Raw genomic sequence first — 19,640 nt, forward strand, 5'->3', positions numbered from 1 at the left:
AGTATAACCTGCAATGTAATAGCAATAAACAAAGTATACATTTCAAATTATAAAAATTAAAGAAACAACTTTAGTTAGCATGCAAAACTAGAAATATTCTATTCCCTAGAAGGCCACTTTTTCAATGAAAAAATGTTTTCAAAGATATTTAATGATATTTGAGGTAAGTACAATAATAACTTACCTGGTATGGCTAGAATACAGGATTGGAAGAGTTTCTAAAAGTTAAGTTGCCCATTTACACAAACAGGCTATCAAGAAGTGGGAACTTTAATGTACATTGCTCGTTGTAGGTGTACATCCATAAATATGTATTAACATTGAAATTGGGGGAGGGCGTGGCACGTTTCTGTAATCCCAGCACTTTGAGAGTCTGCGTCAGCAGTTCAGTGCCAGCTTGGGCTACAGAGTGAGATCCTGTCAAACCACTGGCAGCTGGGTATGGTGGCACACACCTCTAATCCCAACACTCTGGGAAATGGAGGCAGACATATCACAATTTCAAATCTTCCTGGGCAACTTAGTGATTCAGTAAAACCCTGTCTCAAAATTTTAAAATATGTGCTGGGGAAGTCATTTAGTGTGAAAGCTTTGGATTTACTCCTCACAACAAAAATTTAAAAACAAACACAAATATTTTAAAAGGCCCAGGGATATAGCTCAGTGCAAAGGCCCTGCATTCAATCTCAAATATCATAAAATTTTTTAAAAATATTATCTACTTTATTCAAAAGCAAATAGATTTTTTATATGTTGCCAAAGCTAATAATGAATTATAATCACTCATTTGGTGAGCAGTGGTCTTTGAGAAATTGATTAGATTAAGGTGTTGTATTAAACATAATTTCTTAAAAGAGTGTGAATGTAAAGACTTCAGGATATGTCCCACAGTTCCCAATATTGAGACATGGAAACACAGGAAGTTCAGATTTGTTATTTTCAAGTCATATTAATTTTAGCCTCATTTCCAAACATTTCCACATTGAAACACTTACTGAATGAAGCTATCACTTTCTTTTTATATAAGCACAACAAACACGTAATACCACGTAAGAATCAAAAGTTACCCTCCCCTATGAAACTGAAAATTACTTAAAAATGTTGAGCTACACTGACTCATGTGAGAGAAATCTAAAACAAATCTAATGCATAAAACCCCTCTGTTACAAGTCACAGATAAACTAACAGAATACCACTGAAAATTCTGCCTCATTATTCCTAGATTACTCTTTGTTGTAATAATCGTCTTTATTTTTGCATACACAATGGAGAAAAGCAAACATTCTTTATAAAAGTTTCTGAAATATATAGTGCTTATACAAGTACAGACATTATTTTCCTTTTGAGTGAAAAGTGTGTGATTCTTCTCTCATCAAACCAAGGAACACATTCTAAGCACATCATGTAACCATTTGTGATCAACCTTGAAGTATTCTTGTGTTTGTTTTACATAAAGCACTGTGACCTTTGATTCCCTCTCTGTGGTTTACTTTAAACTGTTGTTCTTTTCTGAATAGTTGTGCTTTCTATTACATGCTGTCATTTACATTCACTCTGCAATTCTTACTATTAGAATTGTTTTGTTGTATACTTCACAATTCAAAAGGATAGTAGTTACAAGAATACCTTATAATCAGCATAAAGTTTACCAGGCTTCATCAAAATTAACCCTCAGTCACAAAAAAGAACTCCCTTGCCAAACAAGAAGGGAGGCAGCCCTTCAGAATCTTTGACTATGCCAGGGGACTGACTTGGTTTTTCATAAAGAATGACAGGGGGGTTTTAATGTCAAGAAAACTCCAAAATACTCAAAGATGCGCAGGAATATCAGATAGAATGATACAAACTGCAGAATACCAAATCAATCACCAATTCTCATCAGTGACAAAAATGTACTATAAAGACTGTTATACAACTATGAATGAAAATGGAAGGAAAATTCAGTGCAGTTCAGGAAGGGAAATTTCAATATGACACAAGCACAGCTCCCAGAGATTACTGAAGTACTCACTTTAGCAGCACTAATCACTGTGGCAGTGTAGGACTGGATGTTGTCTCCACAGGCTCCACCACGGGACTGATGACATCGAATCAGCTAGAGGAAGAAGACGAGACAACGAAAAAGTCATTTTCTATTTGCTGTTTAACTCTCAGGCTATTAGAAGGAGCTTATTTACCATGCATGATGGCTGTGGATGGGAATGTTTGCATGAGTGTCTTTCAGACAAAACAGCTCAAAACCCTCCTGAGACACTTTTGCTTCTTTTTTATAATCTACTGGTGCCATTCAGGCAGTTGCATGCTCAACTACGTTTCTAATTACAAGATGAAAAGTTTTTAAGAATTCATAAACTCTGAAATGGTAAGGATTTGGGATCTGGCAGTTGTTCTACAAATAAATTTTAAAAACATAATCAAAGGACTTAGAAATGACTTCCTAACATTAAATATCTGACATGCTAGCAAATTGCATGTTTTGTCTTCTTAATTCCTCTACAAAGATTATAAAAGGAAACATAAAAAAAAAGATTTTGCTGTATTTGCATTTTCAATTGTGTTAGTGGAAAAGTGGCACAAATTACACATAAATCAACTATGACATATATACTAGCTGTCCACTTCAGAGAGCTTACTGCTTATGCCATTAGGAATAAAAAGCATGGGTTGCAAGCTAAGTGTGGTGGTACACCCACATAATCCCACCACTCCAGGCTAAAGCAGGTGGACAGCCAGTTAGAGCCCAGCCCAGGCAGATCAGCAAGATACCATTTCAAAGTAAAAGACCGAAAAAGTGCTGGGGACACAGCTTAGGGTGACAGTCCTGGGTTCAAACCCTAGTCCCACAAAAAATATGGGGGTGGGAGTTGGAATCAGTGACAGAGCACTTGCCTAGCATGTGTGATGCCCTAGATTTGATTCCTAATAAAAAAAAAAGAAAGAAAAAACTTTAAAAGGAAACAAAAAGAGTAAAAGAAAAACAAATGAAACTAAAGACACGTCCTTATTCACATCTCATGTAAATATATCAACCTGTCAATTTTCAAAGTGAATCAATACTTTGATATGCATGATTCTTTCAAGTGTGAAGCAATAAACTTAGATTCAAACCTTCACTGATTCTACACTGATCACACCATTTACATGTGGATAAAATTCTTTTAAATTTAAAAATATGACTTTTCCAAAGTCTCAGGAGTTCACAACAAAATCCACTTGCAAAAGTGCTTTATGTAACCTAAAACTAGGTTTTTTTGATGTAATCCTCTTATTTTAAATTCAAAAATTTTTTATTGTTCACATTGTTTTTTAAAATCCTGCAAAACAGTATTAATAAACTAGAAAGGAAGACTTTTAAAAAGATCTGATAAGTAACATCAACCTTTTTTTAGGCAAACTCTCCTCTCTCACACTGAATAATCAAAGTTAGTGATTAATCACCATAGTTTATTATAGAGTAAAATAAGGAATTTGAAAAGCGATGAGTTTAGTTAACAAAAAGAATCTCATTTATTCACCCACAAATACACATTTGGAGAATTATGATAATTATCCCTCTGCTGCCTCCTGCTGCACAAGCAAGGAAAGACGGTATTTTGGAAAAGCTATTCCAAGCCTGAGGTAACTAAAATATTCACAAACATATGAAAACTTTTACCTTTTCAATTTGACTACAATTGAGTCAACATTTCTATGTTAAAATTTTGGCCTTGAGAACATAGAGTGACATGGAAATTAATTATATCTTGGCTCAATAAAACTAAAGATGTGGAGAACTGTGTCACATGTACTCATTTGAAGGAATTGTTAACCAAAAAAGTAACATATCAGAGTATACATACTACTACTGTATGACCTCTAATGAAAGAAAAGGAGAACATAAACGAATATGTAACATATACTAAGTTATATAGCCATAAATAAAATATAAGTATTGGAAGAAATGCACCCAATTCCAAAATTAGGGGAGGAAGAAAGGGAAGAATGAAAAACAAACTAAAGAAAATAACCTATGATGATAGCACTTGATTGTCACAGCAATAACATAGCATAGCAATGACAGCAGTACGACCAAAATCATGTCTGATGCCTTTACTTGACTTTTGTAGTAGTATGGACAAACAATTCTGCAATCGATTTTTTGTATTACAGGATAAAATGAATGAATAGATGTGCTGATGTCAGGACATCACTATGCTAAAAGAGACATGAATATGAAATGGGGAAGACAAAAAAAGTATCCTTTGGAAGCATCAGTGTGAATTCATGATTTCCAACACATATATATGTATACATGTATAGGTGCACAAGTATATGCATGTATTTGCCCATTTGACCATGTGTGCAAGTACTATGTACTTCCTAGCACTGTCCATTGAAAGACTTGAGCTCACCTGTGATCCCAGCACTTGAGAGGCTAAGCCAGGAGCATTGCAGATTCAAAGCTAGTGCTGGCTACATACTGAGTTCAAGGCAGCCTGAATTATATAGAAAACTCTGTCTTAGAAAGGAAGGAAAGAAGGAAGGAAGGGAGAGAGAGAGAGAGAGAGAGAGAGAGAGAGAGAGAGAGAGAGAGAAAGAAAGATATAGATAGATAGATAGATAGATAGATAGATAGATAGATAGATAGATAGATTGGGCATGGTGGTGCACACTCCTAGTTCCAGATATTACAGGATTAACTGACATAACTGGAATATGGATAGTAAAGTATTTTATCAATATTAAATTGGCTGATCAAGTTAGGGAGTATAGCTCAGGAGGAAAGTCCTTGCCTAACATGCATAACATCCTGGGTCCAACTGCCAAAGCAACAGAACAAACACGTAACAAAAACTAAGTTTTAAACCAAGTATGGTGATGCAGGCCTTTACTCAAAGCACTTGGGAGGCACAGTTGGGAGATCTCTGTAAGTTTGAGGCCACACTGGGCTACAGTATCTCCCCAAAAATAAAACCTAACTGGAAAATAAACTCGAACGTGATTTTTCAGGATGCTCAAAATATAAGCCCAATGAAGATCATCAGCCAAATAGATGCACAACTGTTGCAACACACAACATACTGAATTAAAGTAATAGAAATAATTAAATATAAATATCAGTGACATTTATAATTAAATAATAAATTATAACTAAATATTCATAAATACCTGACCAAGCACATTTTGGACAAGAGGTAAACGTTTATGTAAACAGATGAACTTAAGACTTACTGCTGAATGACCCAATGGAGTAGAAACACAACACATGAATAACATGCATATTTGATAACAAACAGATGTGGTCACGTCAAATAAAAATCTCATAATTTAATACATTATGTGTTGTGATGGATGTACTTAATGCACTTGTATGAAATAAAAAATGTTTTCTGAATTTTGGTGCCTGCAATTTTTTGCTGCTTTTGTATGGGCATCGTTCTTTTTTTTTTTTTTTTTTTTTTTGTCTTTTTCCTTTTTATCGGTACCGGGGATCGAACTGACGACTGCCTGCTTTCAAGGCAGGCGCTTATGCCGCTGAGCTAAATCCCCAGCCCCATGGGCATCATTCTTAACTGCCATTATTTTTGTTGCAATGCCTGTCTTGTCTGTCTCCAGTTAACACTTGATTTAATGGGAACTTTGTAAAGCCCAGCCTGTGGCTGTGACTTGGGTGAAGAATTCCTAAGGTAACATCACTGACGCTGTGCTGCCAATGCACTATCAGCAGGCTACGCAGACAAGATGTGCTCACTGAAGGAGGGCTCTGTTGCTGGACTGAGAAAATGTCTGGATAAGACATTCAGGAATTCACCTAGAAAAATGACTTTCCTTAGTCATTTCTTTTATTTTGCACATTTCATAGACTAAGAGATTTAGTAGTTCTGTGGCTTCACAAAATGTTTAACTTCCCACATCCAGATTTTGTCAAAAACTATTTCATACTATTTTATAACAGCCCCATGATACAAGAATAATCTTGCAATTGATAAAAATGATATAAAATAATTAGGCATCTTTAAAGTCTGTGCTTTTTCTTTCTCTTTTTTCTTTCTCTCCCTCCCTTTACAGTACTGTGGATTGAACCCAGGGCCTTTTCGCTGAGCTATATCCCCAGCCATTTTTTATTTCACCACTGAATCTTGCTAAGTTGCCCAGGTGGAGCTTAGCATTTGAGATCCTCATGCATCACTTATTTTTTAGATTTTATTCTACATTCACATGGAGAAAGCTAACTGACATAAAAATTACTTTATGCTTTCTTACATAAAATTTAAATTTATTTTGTGCTGAACTATGCATAAGTAATCTCTTAGTATATAAACATTATATCTTCACTTATTATGAAACCCTTGAAATTGCAATTTCATGGGATTGCATGGGATTGCAATTTGATAAATAACTAGAGAATAAGGAAAAGAAAGTGAGGATCTGTAACTTAATTATTAAAGCAAATAGCTGCACCTTTTTGTAGATATTTGCTGGCATACACAGCCAAAAACAGTTTTACAGCCCAAGTTTCCAGTCTACTAATGCAGATAGAAGTTACTCCTGTCTCCTGATTTCTGCCTCCACAGAAACTGCTCTTTTCAATGCTGCTGCTACTGTAATCTAAGTGTTGTACTTAAATATTACTGGACTAAAGTTCTTGACACAGAAGAAAGCCAAAAAAAAAAAAATTGGTTCTATTGAGTCTTGGTTTAAGGACAACTATCAAACATTTTAAAAATTCTTAAAAGAATCCAAATATTGATTGCACAATGAAAATCAAAGCAAACTGGTAAGGTAAACATTCATTATTGATAATCATCAATAGAATAAACATATTTCCTATGGGAAAATCCTTAAACACTTGTCCATTACAAGTAACCCCAAAATGGGTTACCCCTTACCTTATTTTCTGCATAAGCAAGCCAACGGCTCCCAAGAGCAATAGGATTCATGTTGGGCCCAGGACAAGGATAACAACCTGAAAATTTCAAATAGTAGTACTGAGAAATTCCTTAACAATTTTTGTTCAAGCATGCATCAAATATTGACGTCAGAAAAAAATGAAGTCAAATGCATATTATTTTTTCATATGAAATCCCCATACTACTAATCATTTTAATAGTCAAATCAGGTACATTTTTTTCCTCTACACTATTTCTTTTTAGTATTTGCTCCGCCCCATTAATGAAAGAAATCTGGAAAGAGCCAGGAATGACTTTTTTAATAACTGGTCATCACCTACTGCTATGCCCAAAAAAGAGAATGAAGTTAATACAGGCCACTTTAAGTTCTAAACCCTGAGCATACACAAAAAAGGAATTTTAGAAGAAGCCATAGAAAGGATATGACAGACTTAGGAAGTTAAGGACAAAAGATAAATAAGACTATCAAAGATACACCTAAAAGGAAATGACTATACTATGCTGGTAGGAAAAAAAACACACAGTAAGGTGTGGGGCCAGTGAGAACAAGCAGTCCCCAAAGGTCCTCGCTAAAAGATGTGGAGGAACTACACAATACAACGCGTTTACAGTGGCACAACATGTCTGTCTTCTTCCCTGAGTCAGCCAATAACGTCAGATTGCTCTATGATATGTGATTCACTTTCTATCCCTCTGCAACTTAACTAGAAGGTTATGTATAGTCCTCTTGTATTGTGGAATTGTGTCCCCTTGTTCACCTCTGAATCTCCACTACCCTGAGCAATGTCCGACACACAGCAGTACTCAATATGTTTAATCCAGGTGCAGCGCTGCCTGGCTGTAATTCCCACACTCAAGAAGCTGAGGCAGAGAATCTCCATGAGTTTTAGGCCAGCCTGGGCTTAACAGTGAGTTCAAGGCCAGTCCCAACTACGAAATGATACTCTTAAAAACAACAACAAAAAGCAACTAAATATATTTGAAAAAGTTAAGACAACACACTGACACTAACCAAAGCATATTCGTGACATGTTATGTACATGTACCAACTCCCCATGATGAAAGTAATCATTATGCATTGTAATCATGTATTAACAAAATCTTTCATAAACACGAAAAAAAAACCTGACAAAACACAGTGCCTTACAAATTTTTTTTTCAAATAGCAAAGGTCAGCTAAGTCTAGTTCCCTCAATATAAAGTCATTTTACAATAGAAATTTTTCTTCAGTTCTCTGAATTCAGAAATCATGTTCAGTGATTATCACTATATGTAATGTTGCTATACTCACAACCACTAAAGATGCACACAATGCTACTGCTTGTACTACAGATCAATTTTCAGCTGAGTTGCCTAAATTTCCACCTATTTTCAGTTTTTTTGTTTGTCTGTTTGTTTGGTTTTTGTATTTGTTTTGTACCAGGAATCAAACTCAGGACCTTGAGCTTGCCAAGGAGGTGCTTATGCAGCTAAGCTGTATCCCTGGCACTCAAATTTTATTTTGAAAGGAAAATAATGAACTAACAGGACTTGAAAACAAAACAAAATTTCTCTCACTTTCTTGCTCATTTTAAAAAAAAAACAACTATTTCTCTATGGTTTGAAAAGGTGTGCTCATGTTACTCTGAGTAATTTTGACATTACTATGTCCACTGAAGGAATATTATAGGGGCATCTATAAGAAAAAGACACACTAAAAATGTATGCATGAAGAATACACCCTAACATACGCTAATATATATCATATAGTACTTACATAATAGACTCCTATTGAGTAAATTAATATTATTCAGAGATGGAGAAATGAATGTTTATATGATCTACAAAAAAGTTTTTCCCATTTAAAATCTGTAAAAAAGAACAGAACCAAATATCTGTGAGCACTAGCAACACAGTAGAGTTTCTAATCTTTTAATTAACTTTAAATGTCAATATAATCTCTCAATTCTGATAACTACCTCAACCAATATTAGAGACTATTAAGTATAGAAGAAAAAATGTAGTTTATAATATTTAATTTCGCTAGTTGAGTTCATGATTGTAGAAACTCAGAGGACCTCAAGAATTTTAGTATATTAGAATGGATAAAAGTTGCTCTCTGTTCACCAACACAGTATTTTATAGCTGGCACGAGCAGAATATCTACCACTCAGCACTATCCCAAGCTTATAAGCTGACTCCTTTACAGCTGTACCTTTGCCTCCATCTAACCATGAAAAACAAATGGAGGGGAGAGAACAGGGAACCTCTGCACTGCTAGGATGAATTCTAGCATGTTTACAATGTCACTGAAAGTAAAGGAGAGAATTGAGTATTAAAAGAACTCAGGTTTCTCCATTTAAATGAAGGTAAAATTCATGAACAACACACTAAATGGATAAATAAGTAATTAAGATGATATGTGAGAATTTTATATCGCTTCTTCCCAGAATTTGGGTCATAAAGTTTCTGAGACAAAACTCTGAGACACTGACTTATTTTTCCTTACAAAGACAAATTTAGGACATTTTTTAAAAAGCAAGTACCTACATTTATGTCAATTAATCTCCAACAAAGGAACCAAAACATGTCAATAGCACAAGAATATTCAATTCAACAATCGTAGTGTAAATAAATATCTACATAATGAAGAAATTGAAGCCCTGCATCATACTACACAAAAATTACCCTGAAATATATGAAAGAATTAAAATGAAAAGCTAAACTGATTTAACTCTTAGAAAAAAATTTTCATGATCTTGAGTAAGCAAGAGTTGTTCATGACACCAAAAGTACAAGTGACAATAGAAAACATTAAGTTTGACTTCAGGAACACTAAAAATTTTGAAAGCTGGGTGAGGTGGTGTATGCCTACAAACCCAGCAGTTTGGATACTGAGGCAGGAGGATTCCAAGTTCAAGGCCAGTCTGGGTTATACAAAAAAACACAAAACTGGCCTAGAGTCACACAGTGAGATCCTGTGTCAAAAGTATAGCTAATTAATTAAACCTCGAAATTTTATACTCCAAAGAAACAGAAATAAAAGGACAACCTACAGAATGGTGGGAAATGTCTGCAAACCATGTATCTGACTAAAATATGAAAAGAATTACTAAACCTCAATACTGAAAAGACAAATAAGGTATATATACAAATCATACTGCTCAGTGTCATTAGCCATCAATGTACACATCAAATGCACATAATTACAAAGATGTATAAACAAATGTTCAAGAACTGTTTGCAGTCTCACTGTTGGAATGTCCACTTTATAAGCTTTAATTTTGTAACTTGAACAATTATTTCTAAGATGACAAAATGTAATCCATTAACTAGTGATTTCCTACTGTTTATTTTTTTCTGTAAATCTGTATAACTTGTACCCTTTCTCTGCTTTTTTTTTTCTTTTTCTCCTTAAATAAAATTTAAAAAAATTTTTTTTAAAAAATGTTCAAGCTGAAAACCTATGTCTGCATATAAGCTTGTGTTCTAGTATTCAGGTAAGCATTACCTATAATAGTCCAAAAGTATAAACAAAGCAAGTATCTGTGAATGTATTATGGACAGCTAAGCTGGGCAAAAATAGTATAAGCAGTCAGATAGGGACAGGCCCTCAAGACAGCCAGGACAAAGGTGAAACACATCTCAACTGTGGCTGGAGACACTTACATTAGAGACAAGGCCTCGAGATAAAAGTAAGATGACTGGACCTGCTTACTTCCTTGAAGGACAAACAGGCCTAATGAAGCTTAGATAGACATCAGTCACCCAAGGCCTCCAGACCAATCATTCCTAAAAAGAGTCTTTGTTCTTTCTATGCATCCTTGCTGAGTGACCTATTTCCCCATTAGGTCACTATTACCTAAGCAATTAGACTCATATCCTTATTGGTTAATCACAACTGTAACCCACATTGTACCCAAGTGAGTACTGCTCTATAAAATTTCCCTGTACAGTGGAGTCCCCAGGTTATTCATTGAGGACCCTTCCTGTTCCTCTGTAACTTCCTACTCTTAACCTCCTAGAATCCATTCTTTGATTTCTAGAGAACACAAACTCAGTGTATCAGACATCTAAAAGGTTGGGAGTTATAATATTTTCCTTATATCATATTTGGAGATTCTGATATCATCCCTGTAACAAACAGATGAACAGATAAAATGCAATAAATCCATACAATGTAATATTCAAAAATAAAGAGAAACGAACTGAAAGAGACCACAAAAATGGACGAATGCTGATTATATCTAAGATTAGTGAAAGACATCAGTCCCGGTTGGAAGTACTACAAACCTACTCCACGAGAAACACAGGAAATGCTGAATATCACTGAGTCTTTCTTAACCACCATACAGCTAATTAGTGACCTTTTTTTAAAGATTTCATGGGCTTTGAGACAACTTGTTTTATTTTTATTTTTCATATGTATGAAACACAAGAATTGTGGAGCGTTGCTACTGTAAGGCTCAACAGGTAGGAATTATATGCAAAGAAAGGAAAAGTCAAACACAAAAAGTTCACTCCACACACATTTACTGTGTGTTCACTAAGTATTGACCACCTGCTCAGTCCCTAAAAATATCACTGAGGCTGCATGATCTGATGCAGAACCCAAACCATCAGGGTTAATTTTAACTTTAACTCACACTGGATATAGGTCACAATGTCTACTTGTGAATGTTTACAAATGGGTTTCTTAGCATAGAAAAAAAAGTTTCTCACTGTAAAACTTAAAAAGAAAAAAACTCCACATTTGAAAGCCTTTTAAATTCATTTCCATTTGTTACATTTGTTATTCATCATCACAAATGAAGAACACATACACTAATGCCATTAAGATTGTAAGAAATAATTTTTCTTCCTCAAAGTAAAACCAGAGACCAAGGGAAAGAGACTGCTTACTGGACACTCTTTGGTCTCCCCGGAGACTTCATATCTACCTTTCAATTTAAAGACCCTTAAAATGACTACTAATGACATCTATCAGTCTTTGTCTTTTGTTTTCCTAATCATACCTGGGTTTTGGGTTTCCACATCAGACAGCTGCTCAAAGCCAACTTTTCTGTACACCAAATACAAAGGTGTCTCCTTTCTCATCATATTGGATGTGTTCTGTTAACAGTTCTCTATCGGCTCTCTTTACCTGTTCCATCCACCCTTTGGCACAAATTCCCATGATGCGTGCTCTGATGGACACAGCTGTCTCTACTTATTTTACAGTGCCTTCATTGTATTCATACACAACTAAGGCATTCAACTAAGCGCCTTTCAGACTATTTTAGAAGTTAAATGCTTGCATGATCAAAACAACATCCTCATTAACTGAAGATCTTTTCACTCTACACGGGATGTGAGCTCAGTACTAATCACTAGGAGAAAAGCTGTGTGGCAGACGCAAATGAGCTACCACAAAAGCTGTCTCAGTATACTCAGCCCCACCAGCTCTCTGTCCGAATCCCTGCGTGTGGCTAACAGGTAGCAAGAGTTACACTTATGTGATAACACAAACCTAAACTATATGAAGTTTCAGACTGGCTAAAGGAATGGGGGTTGCGAGGATACGATATGATTGCTCTCAGCAACATAAAAGTGTACGCATACATCCGATCCTTAAGGTTTTTAAATTCTGTAGAATTACTTTAAAAAAAGAATGACATACTTCCTAATGGAACTGTGAGAGGAAAGTGATGACTATTATTGCTAAGGGAATTTGATAACGATGTTAGGACTGAAGTGAAATGTCACAATAAATACTATTCAAAGCAGGAAAAAAAATCACAAACTTTTGTTGTTGTTGCTCTTTTCTGAACTCCTTTTTATATAAAGTACATCTTGAGCATATTCTTAAGTAATATACTCTTCAGTTTTTATGCAGTCTAGTCAGTAAGAGATTGCAAGGCATCGCAATCCGCAAGAGCCACTATACAAACAGCACTAAGAGAATGAGACTCCTCATGGATCAGGAAATACTAAAAATTCATTACTGCAGACCACAAAACTGCAAGAGTAGGAATTAGTTATAAGCTGCATGTCACCTGTAAATACTTGAGTACACTACCACAAACACTGTTGATTCTTCCAGATCTTTTTTTCCTATCTTTAAGAGTTCACAAACTTAAGAGACTAATAATACCTGTTTGAACTATTTAGCAGGCAAAGTAAAGCAAAGATGTCCTGAAAAGGGATTAAGAAAAAGAGAAAGAAGATAAAGAATTAAGACAAAAATGCTAATGATACTGAAATATTAGTAGAAACAAATGTCACTGGTATGTACAGAATAGTTAGAAGTTATCAGCTCTACCTATATCCTTGCATCTAAAATGCTTCAGGGCAATCATTTTGATCAATAAACAAAAGTATGATGAAAAGGATCTTTTAATCCCAATGTACCAAGATTAATAGAAATCTTTGTGTCTTTCAAACTGAACTTAAGACTGATACAAAAATCAGCTTCTTTTCACATTTTTTATTCCTAGTAAGGCTAATCATGACTTTTAAAGTTTGAAATTACACATTAAAAGAATTTTTGGAAATACATGTTTTTATATCTACCAAAAAAAAACTACTATATAAATATGCCCTAAAAGATGTCACCATCACTAACTTACTAATTTCTTGTCTGTTGCTTCTACAACTGACTTTGTTTGTTTTTATTACAAAAAAAAAAAAAAACACACACTCATTCCAGCAGAACCTAATATTTAAACAAAGCTAAAATTTCAAAATGTACTTTACCAATTAATTGAACTAGTTTAATAAGTAATTATTTTGGATTTTCTCTGCAATTTACCACTCAAGTGAGGCAGCACAATATCTTCATTTCTCTCGCACGCCTCCCTCTCTTTTTTTTCCTTTTATTTGTTTTGAGGCAGGATCTCATACAGTTTAGACTGACCTTCAACTCATTATACACCCCAGGCTGGTCTTGAACTCACAGCAATCCTCCTGCCTCAGCCCCATAAGTGCTGACATGATAAGCATGTACCACAACACCCAGCAATATCTATCTTTTAAAAACTTAAAAAAAAAAAAAAAAGCAAAAGATAGTTCTATGCTCCTGACCTGACAGTAATATTCACTATCATGAAATACAGACTACAAGTATAAAATTAAAATAGAGACACAACAGAAGTGTCAAACAGTGCAGAAGCCTTGAAGCAAGTGTTTCTGATGAGTAATATACACCATAAAACTACTGAAAAAAAGGATAAAAGCAATTCAGGAAAATCTGACACCTGCATCTGGCTGAAATATCTGTACACTCTTCTCATTCATTTTCTATACCCTATCCAACTGGCGTAAACGGATAAAACCATTATGTGGTTCTATTTTCTAATCATTTAATTAGAAATATAACAAATATAGTATCCAGCATGGTGGCACATGTCTGTAATCCCAGTACTTGGGAGGCTGAGGCAGAAGGCTCACCATGAGTTCAAGGCCAACATGCACTACATAAACAAGTTCAAGCCCAGCCTGCACTAAATAACTAGACTTTGTCTCAAAAAAAATAAATAAATAAAAATAAATTTTTAAAAATATATATAGTAACTATACATCTCAGGGAGAAAAAGATTATAAACATAAAAGCATGCACTTGTGTTATTTTTCTTCATGGTCTACAAAATGTCAAACAATGTACTATAATGAATTGTGGTGCATGATGTATATAATTATATCCAACCTATACTTTAGTAATTGTATCAAAGAAAACAATTTTATACATAAAAATAGATACCACCAGGTGCTTGGTACACAGTAGATACTCTATATATATTTGTGTAAACAGATACAGTATTTCAAGAGCTCCAACAAATACAATTAAGATTCCCTGCTCATTTCAAAATTGAAAGCAATCATTTATTCAGAATCCTGGAAAACTCAACTAAAGCTTCCATGGTCAGTTGCAGAAGCTGAAAAAGCAAATATGTACTATAAAAAAATATTTAAACAAAATTCTGTCCTGAGACAGCCTTAAGACTACAAAGTGCACTCTTGGGACGCTGCAAATTCGAGACCAGCCTGGGTGCAAAGGGAGCCCAAGGCCTGCTTGAATCACACAGCGAGACCCTGTCTCAAAAAAAACAAAAAAGAAAAGAAAAAAGAAAAAAGGCAGGCAACGTGTAATTGGTTTCTGCTGAAATTTTCACCCTGACAACTTAATACGAAATACTACTTGCAAACAATTCCATAAGCAAATAAGTATCTTAATCAACTGGATCCTCTCTTTGCCTTCCTCACCACCACCCCCACTTCACCTTCTGCTCTAGATAAAATTTCAAACATGTAATTTCATACTGTATCAAATATATTAATTCCATGTGCTTGAACACATAATTTGGGTCTAAATTCTATGCTTAGTTTTGAATTTTGGGTCAGTAGTAAAATTTACTACAGTGGAACAAAGATAGAGGAAGAAAAAGACAGGAAATATTTCTTTTGAGTTTCAAAACTCCCAGATAGGAGAATCCAGATACTTCCTCAAGCATGGAAGATAAACAAGCAATTTAACAAGTGCTTTCAAAAAATAAAACATATACGATATTAATCACAATTATGCAAAGAGAATATGTAAGAAGAAACTGAGGCAATATAGAATATGTATGATGGTATGTTGGCAAGATGAAATTATATATCACACGATTACTGAGCAAGAACATCTACAAAAATCGTAAGATCATCATAATTCAAATGTAATAGCAATGATATGATTATAAATTGCTGACTCTATCAAGTAAAACTCAAAAGCATAACAGCTTATAAAATGATTTGATACATACTTGTAACAAAAAATTTCCTTGCAAAAGTACAGCTATCAAAGGCAGCAATTTTCTCCTGTAACACTATGACGAGGATCCTAAGATTGAAGGGAAAAAACGAAACAAAATGAAAATAAAACTCTATGAATCCTTGAATCATAAATACGTTAAACCACCTGAATTTAAAAACAAAACATTTCTTATTCTATTTAAGTTGAGAATTATCTAACTCTTAAAGACGAAAACACAAGCAAGCAAATCTTTTATATAAGTAGGACAGAAATGACTAGAAAATGTTACTGAAGGAAAGCTATTACCTCAAAAAACATTCTTTTCTTAATAAAATTTCATTCCTTCATTTTAAATATATAACCTTAAGCATAAATAACATCAACAGAGCTTACTGTTCACTATGTTTCAGAGTCATGGAATTAAACAAAATGGATTTAGATAATACATCATCTTAAAACGCTGAATTTCCTAACACACACACACACACACACACACACACACATACACAAAGAAATCTAAGACAAACGCAACTCAGTGTAAATAAGTCATTTGTGATTCACTCAATTTATTAAAATTTAGCTAGAATCTTAATACAAATTGTCGTTTAAAAATTATTGCCAAAAATCTAGTAAAAAATTATAATTGCAAAAAAATACTTCTTATATTATTTTTTTCCAAAGTTCATACAAGTAAATATTAAAACACATACTAATAGTTACTGGGGAAAACAAAAATTTAGTATTTAAAATTCAAGCTTTATTAATTTGTTAAAAGTTATATTTGCTGATACAAAAACCTTATGAGCCAGGGATATAGCTCAGCAGCACAGTGCTTGCCTGGCAAGCATAAGGTTGTGAGTTCAGTTCCCAATACAAAAAACAAACAAACAAAAACCTTTTAATGAATAATTATTTTTACATCTTTGTGATTATTTCCCCCAGCTGGGTTTGTTACAGAGTTCTGTTTTTACTGTTGTTACTACTTAAAAACACTCTATTCTAAACTTCAACTGTGTTCTGTAACTATAATACCCTAAGCCATCTCACACACTGCACCTTGATAGAAAAAAGCATTTCCATGTGTAATTATTATTTACCAAGGCCTGTACTGTTCTTTTACACAAACTGAATCATCTTTTAAAAAAAATCAAAAGATCCAGGTGTGGTGCACACCTGTAATTCCAGTATCCAGGAGGCTGGAGGAAGCAGGAAGATCACTGTGAGTTTGAGAACAGCCTGGGCTACAGAGGAAGTTCAAGGTTAGCCTGAACTGTGAGGTGAGATCCCACCTCAAAACAAAACACAGAGAACAGAAAGACAACAACAAAACAAAAACCCCACAGCCACCCAGTAGTATTAAAATACATGTCAATATTAGCTTGAGTTTGTAATATAACATATGGGTCTGGGCATGGGGCTGGCCATATCCTTTTAACAATAAAACACCAACTTATTTGTAACAGGAAGACCTAACTCTGAGTCCCCTAAGGTGAGGCACAGGAGCTTTGGACTTTCTTCATCCTGAGGGCCCCAAGGAACACACTTGCTGTGAATGTTAAAGCACAAATGGCCCTGGTATGTCAGGCTGCATTCATCAACCCAAATGCAAAACCTCACAACTCACATAGATCCCGTGTAAAAGCTCCCGTGTAATTCCACAGAGCTCCTTACAGGACACGGATTTGCCTTTGGTACTTGTGTATAGCTGAGCCTTCAAACACCCAATTCCTTTTATCAGCATCTACACTAATTCAAGAGTCTGCCTTTGTTAAAAACACAATGTGATGAAGATGTGAATTTGGCTTTTGATTCTGTCTCAAAAACTAAAACAAAACAAAAGTTTTGTCACTGACAAACACACGGGGCTGAAATTCAGGCCTGGTATAGGTAGAAAATTAACAAATATTTGATTTGTGAATCCTAAATACAGCTCAGTAAAACAAGATTTGCAAACTGACTGGTATATAGTAATAGGAATTTCAAAACCAGTGCAGCCATGGAGAGAACACTGTATGATCAGTGGTAGGAACATAAAACTTTTAATTTAAGAAAACTGGGATGAGTACATGGAGGGAATGTACACGCAGGATGAAAAGACCCGGATGGATGCACAGGATCTAACACAGGTACACATGTAGATGCGTAGTTCATCCTATAGGGAGAGCCGCGGAGGTAACACAAGGGAATATTTCTTCTGAGAGCTCTCAATTCTGCAAGCTCCAGGTAAGTCCAGCATTCATCTAATTTTTGGTTCCACACATGTAAGTGCCTTATTTTACCTACAGGTTTTAAGTTATCTTTAATTTTCCTATGGTGTTATGTTATGTTATGTTATTACAATATACCTAGGAATAGTTTTCTTGTGGTGTTTCTGGGGACCATGAATATATAAATTTATGTTCTCTGTAAAATTTGTGTAATTTTTAAAATTTATCTTTTCAAGTAATGTTTTCTCAGTTATCATCTTAAATATTTTAAGGCTCTGGTATATTTTTCAACTTATATCTACTCTTAAAATTGTATAATTTCTACTGACCTATTTTTGTTTTGTTTTGTTTGAGGGTTTGGGAAAGGTTGAGTTTGTTGTTTGTTTGTTTAGAGACAGGGTCTTGCTATGTAGTTCAGGCTGGCCTTGAACTCACTAGGTATCCCAGGCAAATGCCTTGAACTCATGGCAATCCTCCCGCCTCAACCCCCTTGAGTCATGGGAGTGTATGCTCTACTGATCTGTTTTGAAGATCCTATTTCTGTTGAGATTTTTTTTTTTTTTTTGTCTTTTTCCTTTTTATTGGTACCAGGGATCGAACTCACGACTGCCTGCTTACAAGGCAGGTGCTTATGCCGCTGAGCTAAATCCCCAACCCCTTCTCTGTTGAGATTTTCACTCAACACAATCATGAAAATGTGCTTGGTATACACAGCTAATTATCAGTATGTCTGGACATCAGACAAATTAATTCTTTGGCTTATTTACTGAGTCTATTTGAAAATATTTTGTTATGGGTGATTTAAATTCACTTATATTAACTAATATGGCTCATATGTAAGGTCTCAGCTCCCCTTTGCAATGTGGAATGTTTTGCCTTTATGCTGGGTGGGGGAGATCTCAAACCCTTTCCCTAATTTCCTTTCTTGGGCTATTTTAATTCTTTACCTGAACACCTATTACCACCTTACTTCCGTCTACAGTACTTTGTATTCCCCTTTTTTTCTATTCCTAATTTGAATTGTGCCTATATCAGAGTATCTGATATTTATAAACTATTCTCTTATTATACTCATCTTCTTAGATCTATACCTTAATCTCTTGCTTCAAAATTGCTTTCCACAATTTCTGCTACATTCTAGTCTTTTTAAACAAGCTATTAAAGCTCAACCTACATTGAAACTTGGGAAAATTAAACCCTGGAAATTAAATTCTTTGAAAGAAATATCAAAATAATCTAAAAATATATCTATACTACCATAATTGCTTCATACAATTTTAAATTAATCAATTATTGATATTCCTCCAACATTCACATTTTCCCTTCCTCTCTCTCAAATCCCCTCAAAACCTTATTACCTTATAGCAAAGGCACAGTCTCAGCACCTACATCAGATCCAAGTACAGATGAGGATCCTTTTGTGTAATTCCTTAAATAAAGTTCCTCAAGAACAGCTACTCTCAAGCTGCATATCATTAATTAAGATGATAAGTTAGCTGCCTAAACAACAAAACAGATCCAAATATGCAATGATGGGACAGGCCCAGAAAAACTGCTACTTTGATTTATTTAATGGCTTAAAGAACAAGAGAGACCAAACTTCCAGTCAAGTTGCTACCTTGTTTCAGTAAGGGCTATTTCACACCTATATTTTCTTTCATTTATTTGGTGTCAACTTTCCCCTTAAAATTGTCAAAAACTGTAAGGACTTGGAAAGTTTGTTTCTATTTTCTGTTTTCTAGCATAGTTATATATTAATAAAACAAGTAACACAAGGGTGCCCTAAAAATCTCT

The 19,640-nt window shown here is 34.6% G+C and overlaps 1 protein-coding gene across 11 annotated transcripts in view; it reads right to left on the minus strand.

Moving 5' to 3' along the window:
• Positions 1 to 19,640, minus strand: part of Bcas3 (BCAS3 microtubule associated cell migration factor) — a 526,404-nt gene that overhangs the window by 387,464 nt on the left and 119,300 nt on the right. For all 11 annotated transcript variants that reach the window (XM_013152079.3, XM_063250886.1, XM_013152076.3 and 8 more), the window contains exons 9-11: positions 15,650 to 15,726; positions 6,870 to 6,946; positions 2,012 to 2,095 (exon numbers count right to left, since the gene is read on the minus strand). In XM_013152079.3, the coding sequence (XP_013007533.1) occupies positions 2,012 to 2,095; positions 6,870 to 6,946; positions 15,650 to 15,726 (238 nt within the window). The remainder of the gene's footprint in view (positions 1 to 2,011; positions 2,096 to 6,869; positions 6,947 to 15,649; positions 15,727 to 19,640) is intronic.

This window comes from Cavia porcellus, unplaced genomic scaffold, assembly GCF_034190915.1.
Source record: "Cavia porcellus strain 051 isolate PalLab524CR breed Dunkin Hartley unplaced genomic scaffold, mCavPor4.1 scaffold_6, whole genome shotgun sequence".
In the NCBI taxonomy this organism is placed as follows: domain Eukaryota; kingdom Metazoa; phylum Chordata; class Mammalia; order Rodentia; family Caviidae; genus Cavia; species Cavia porcellus.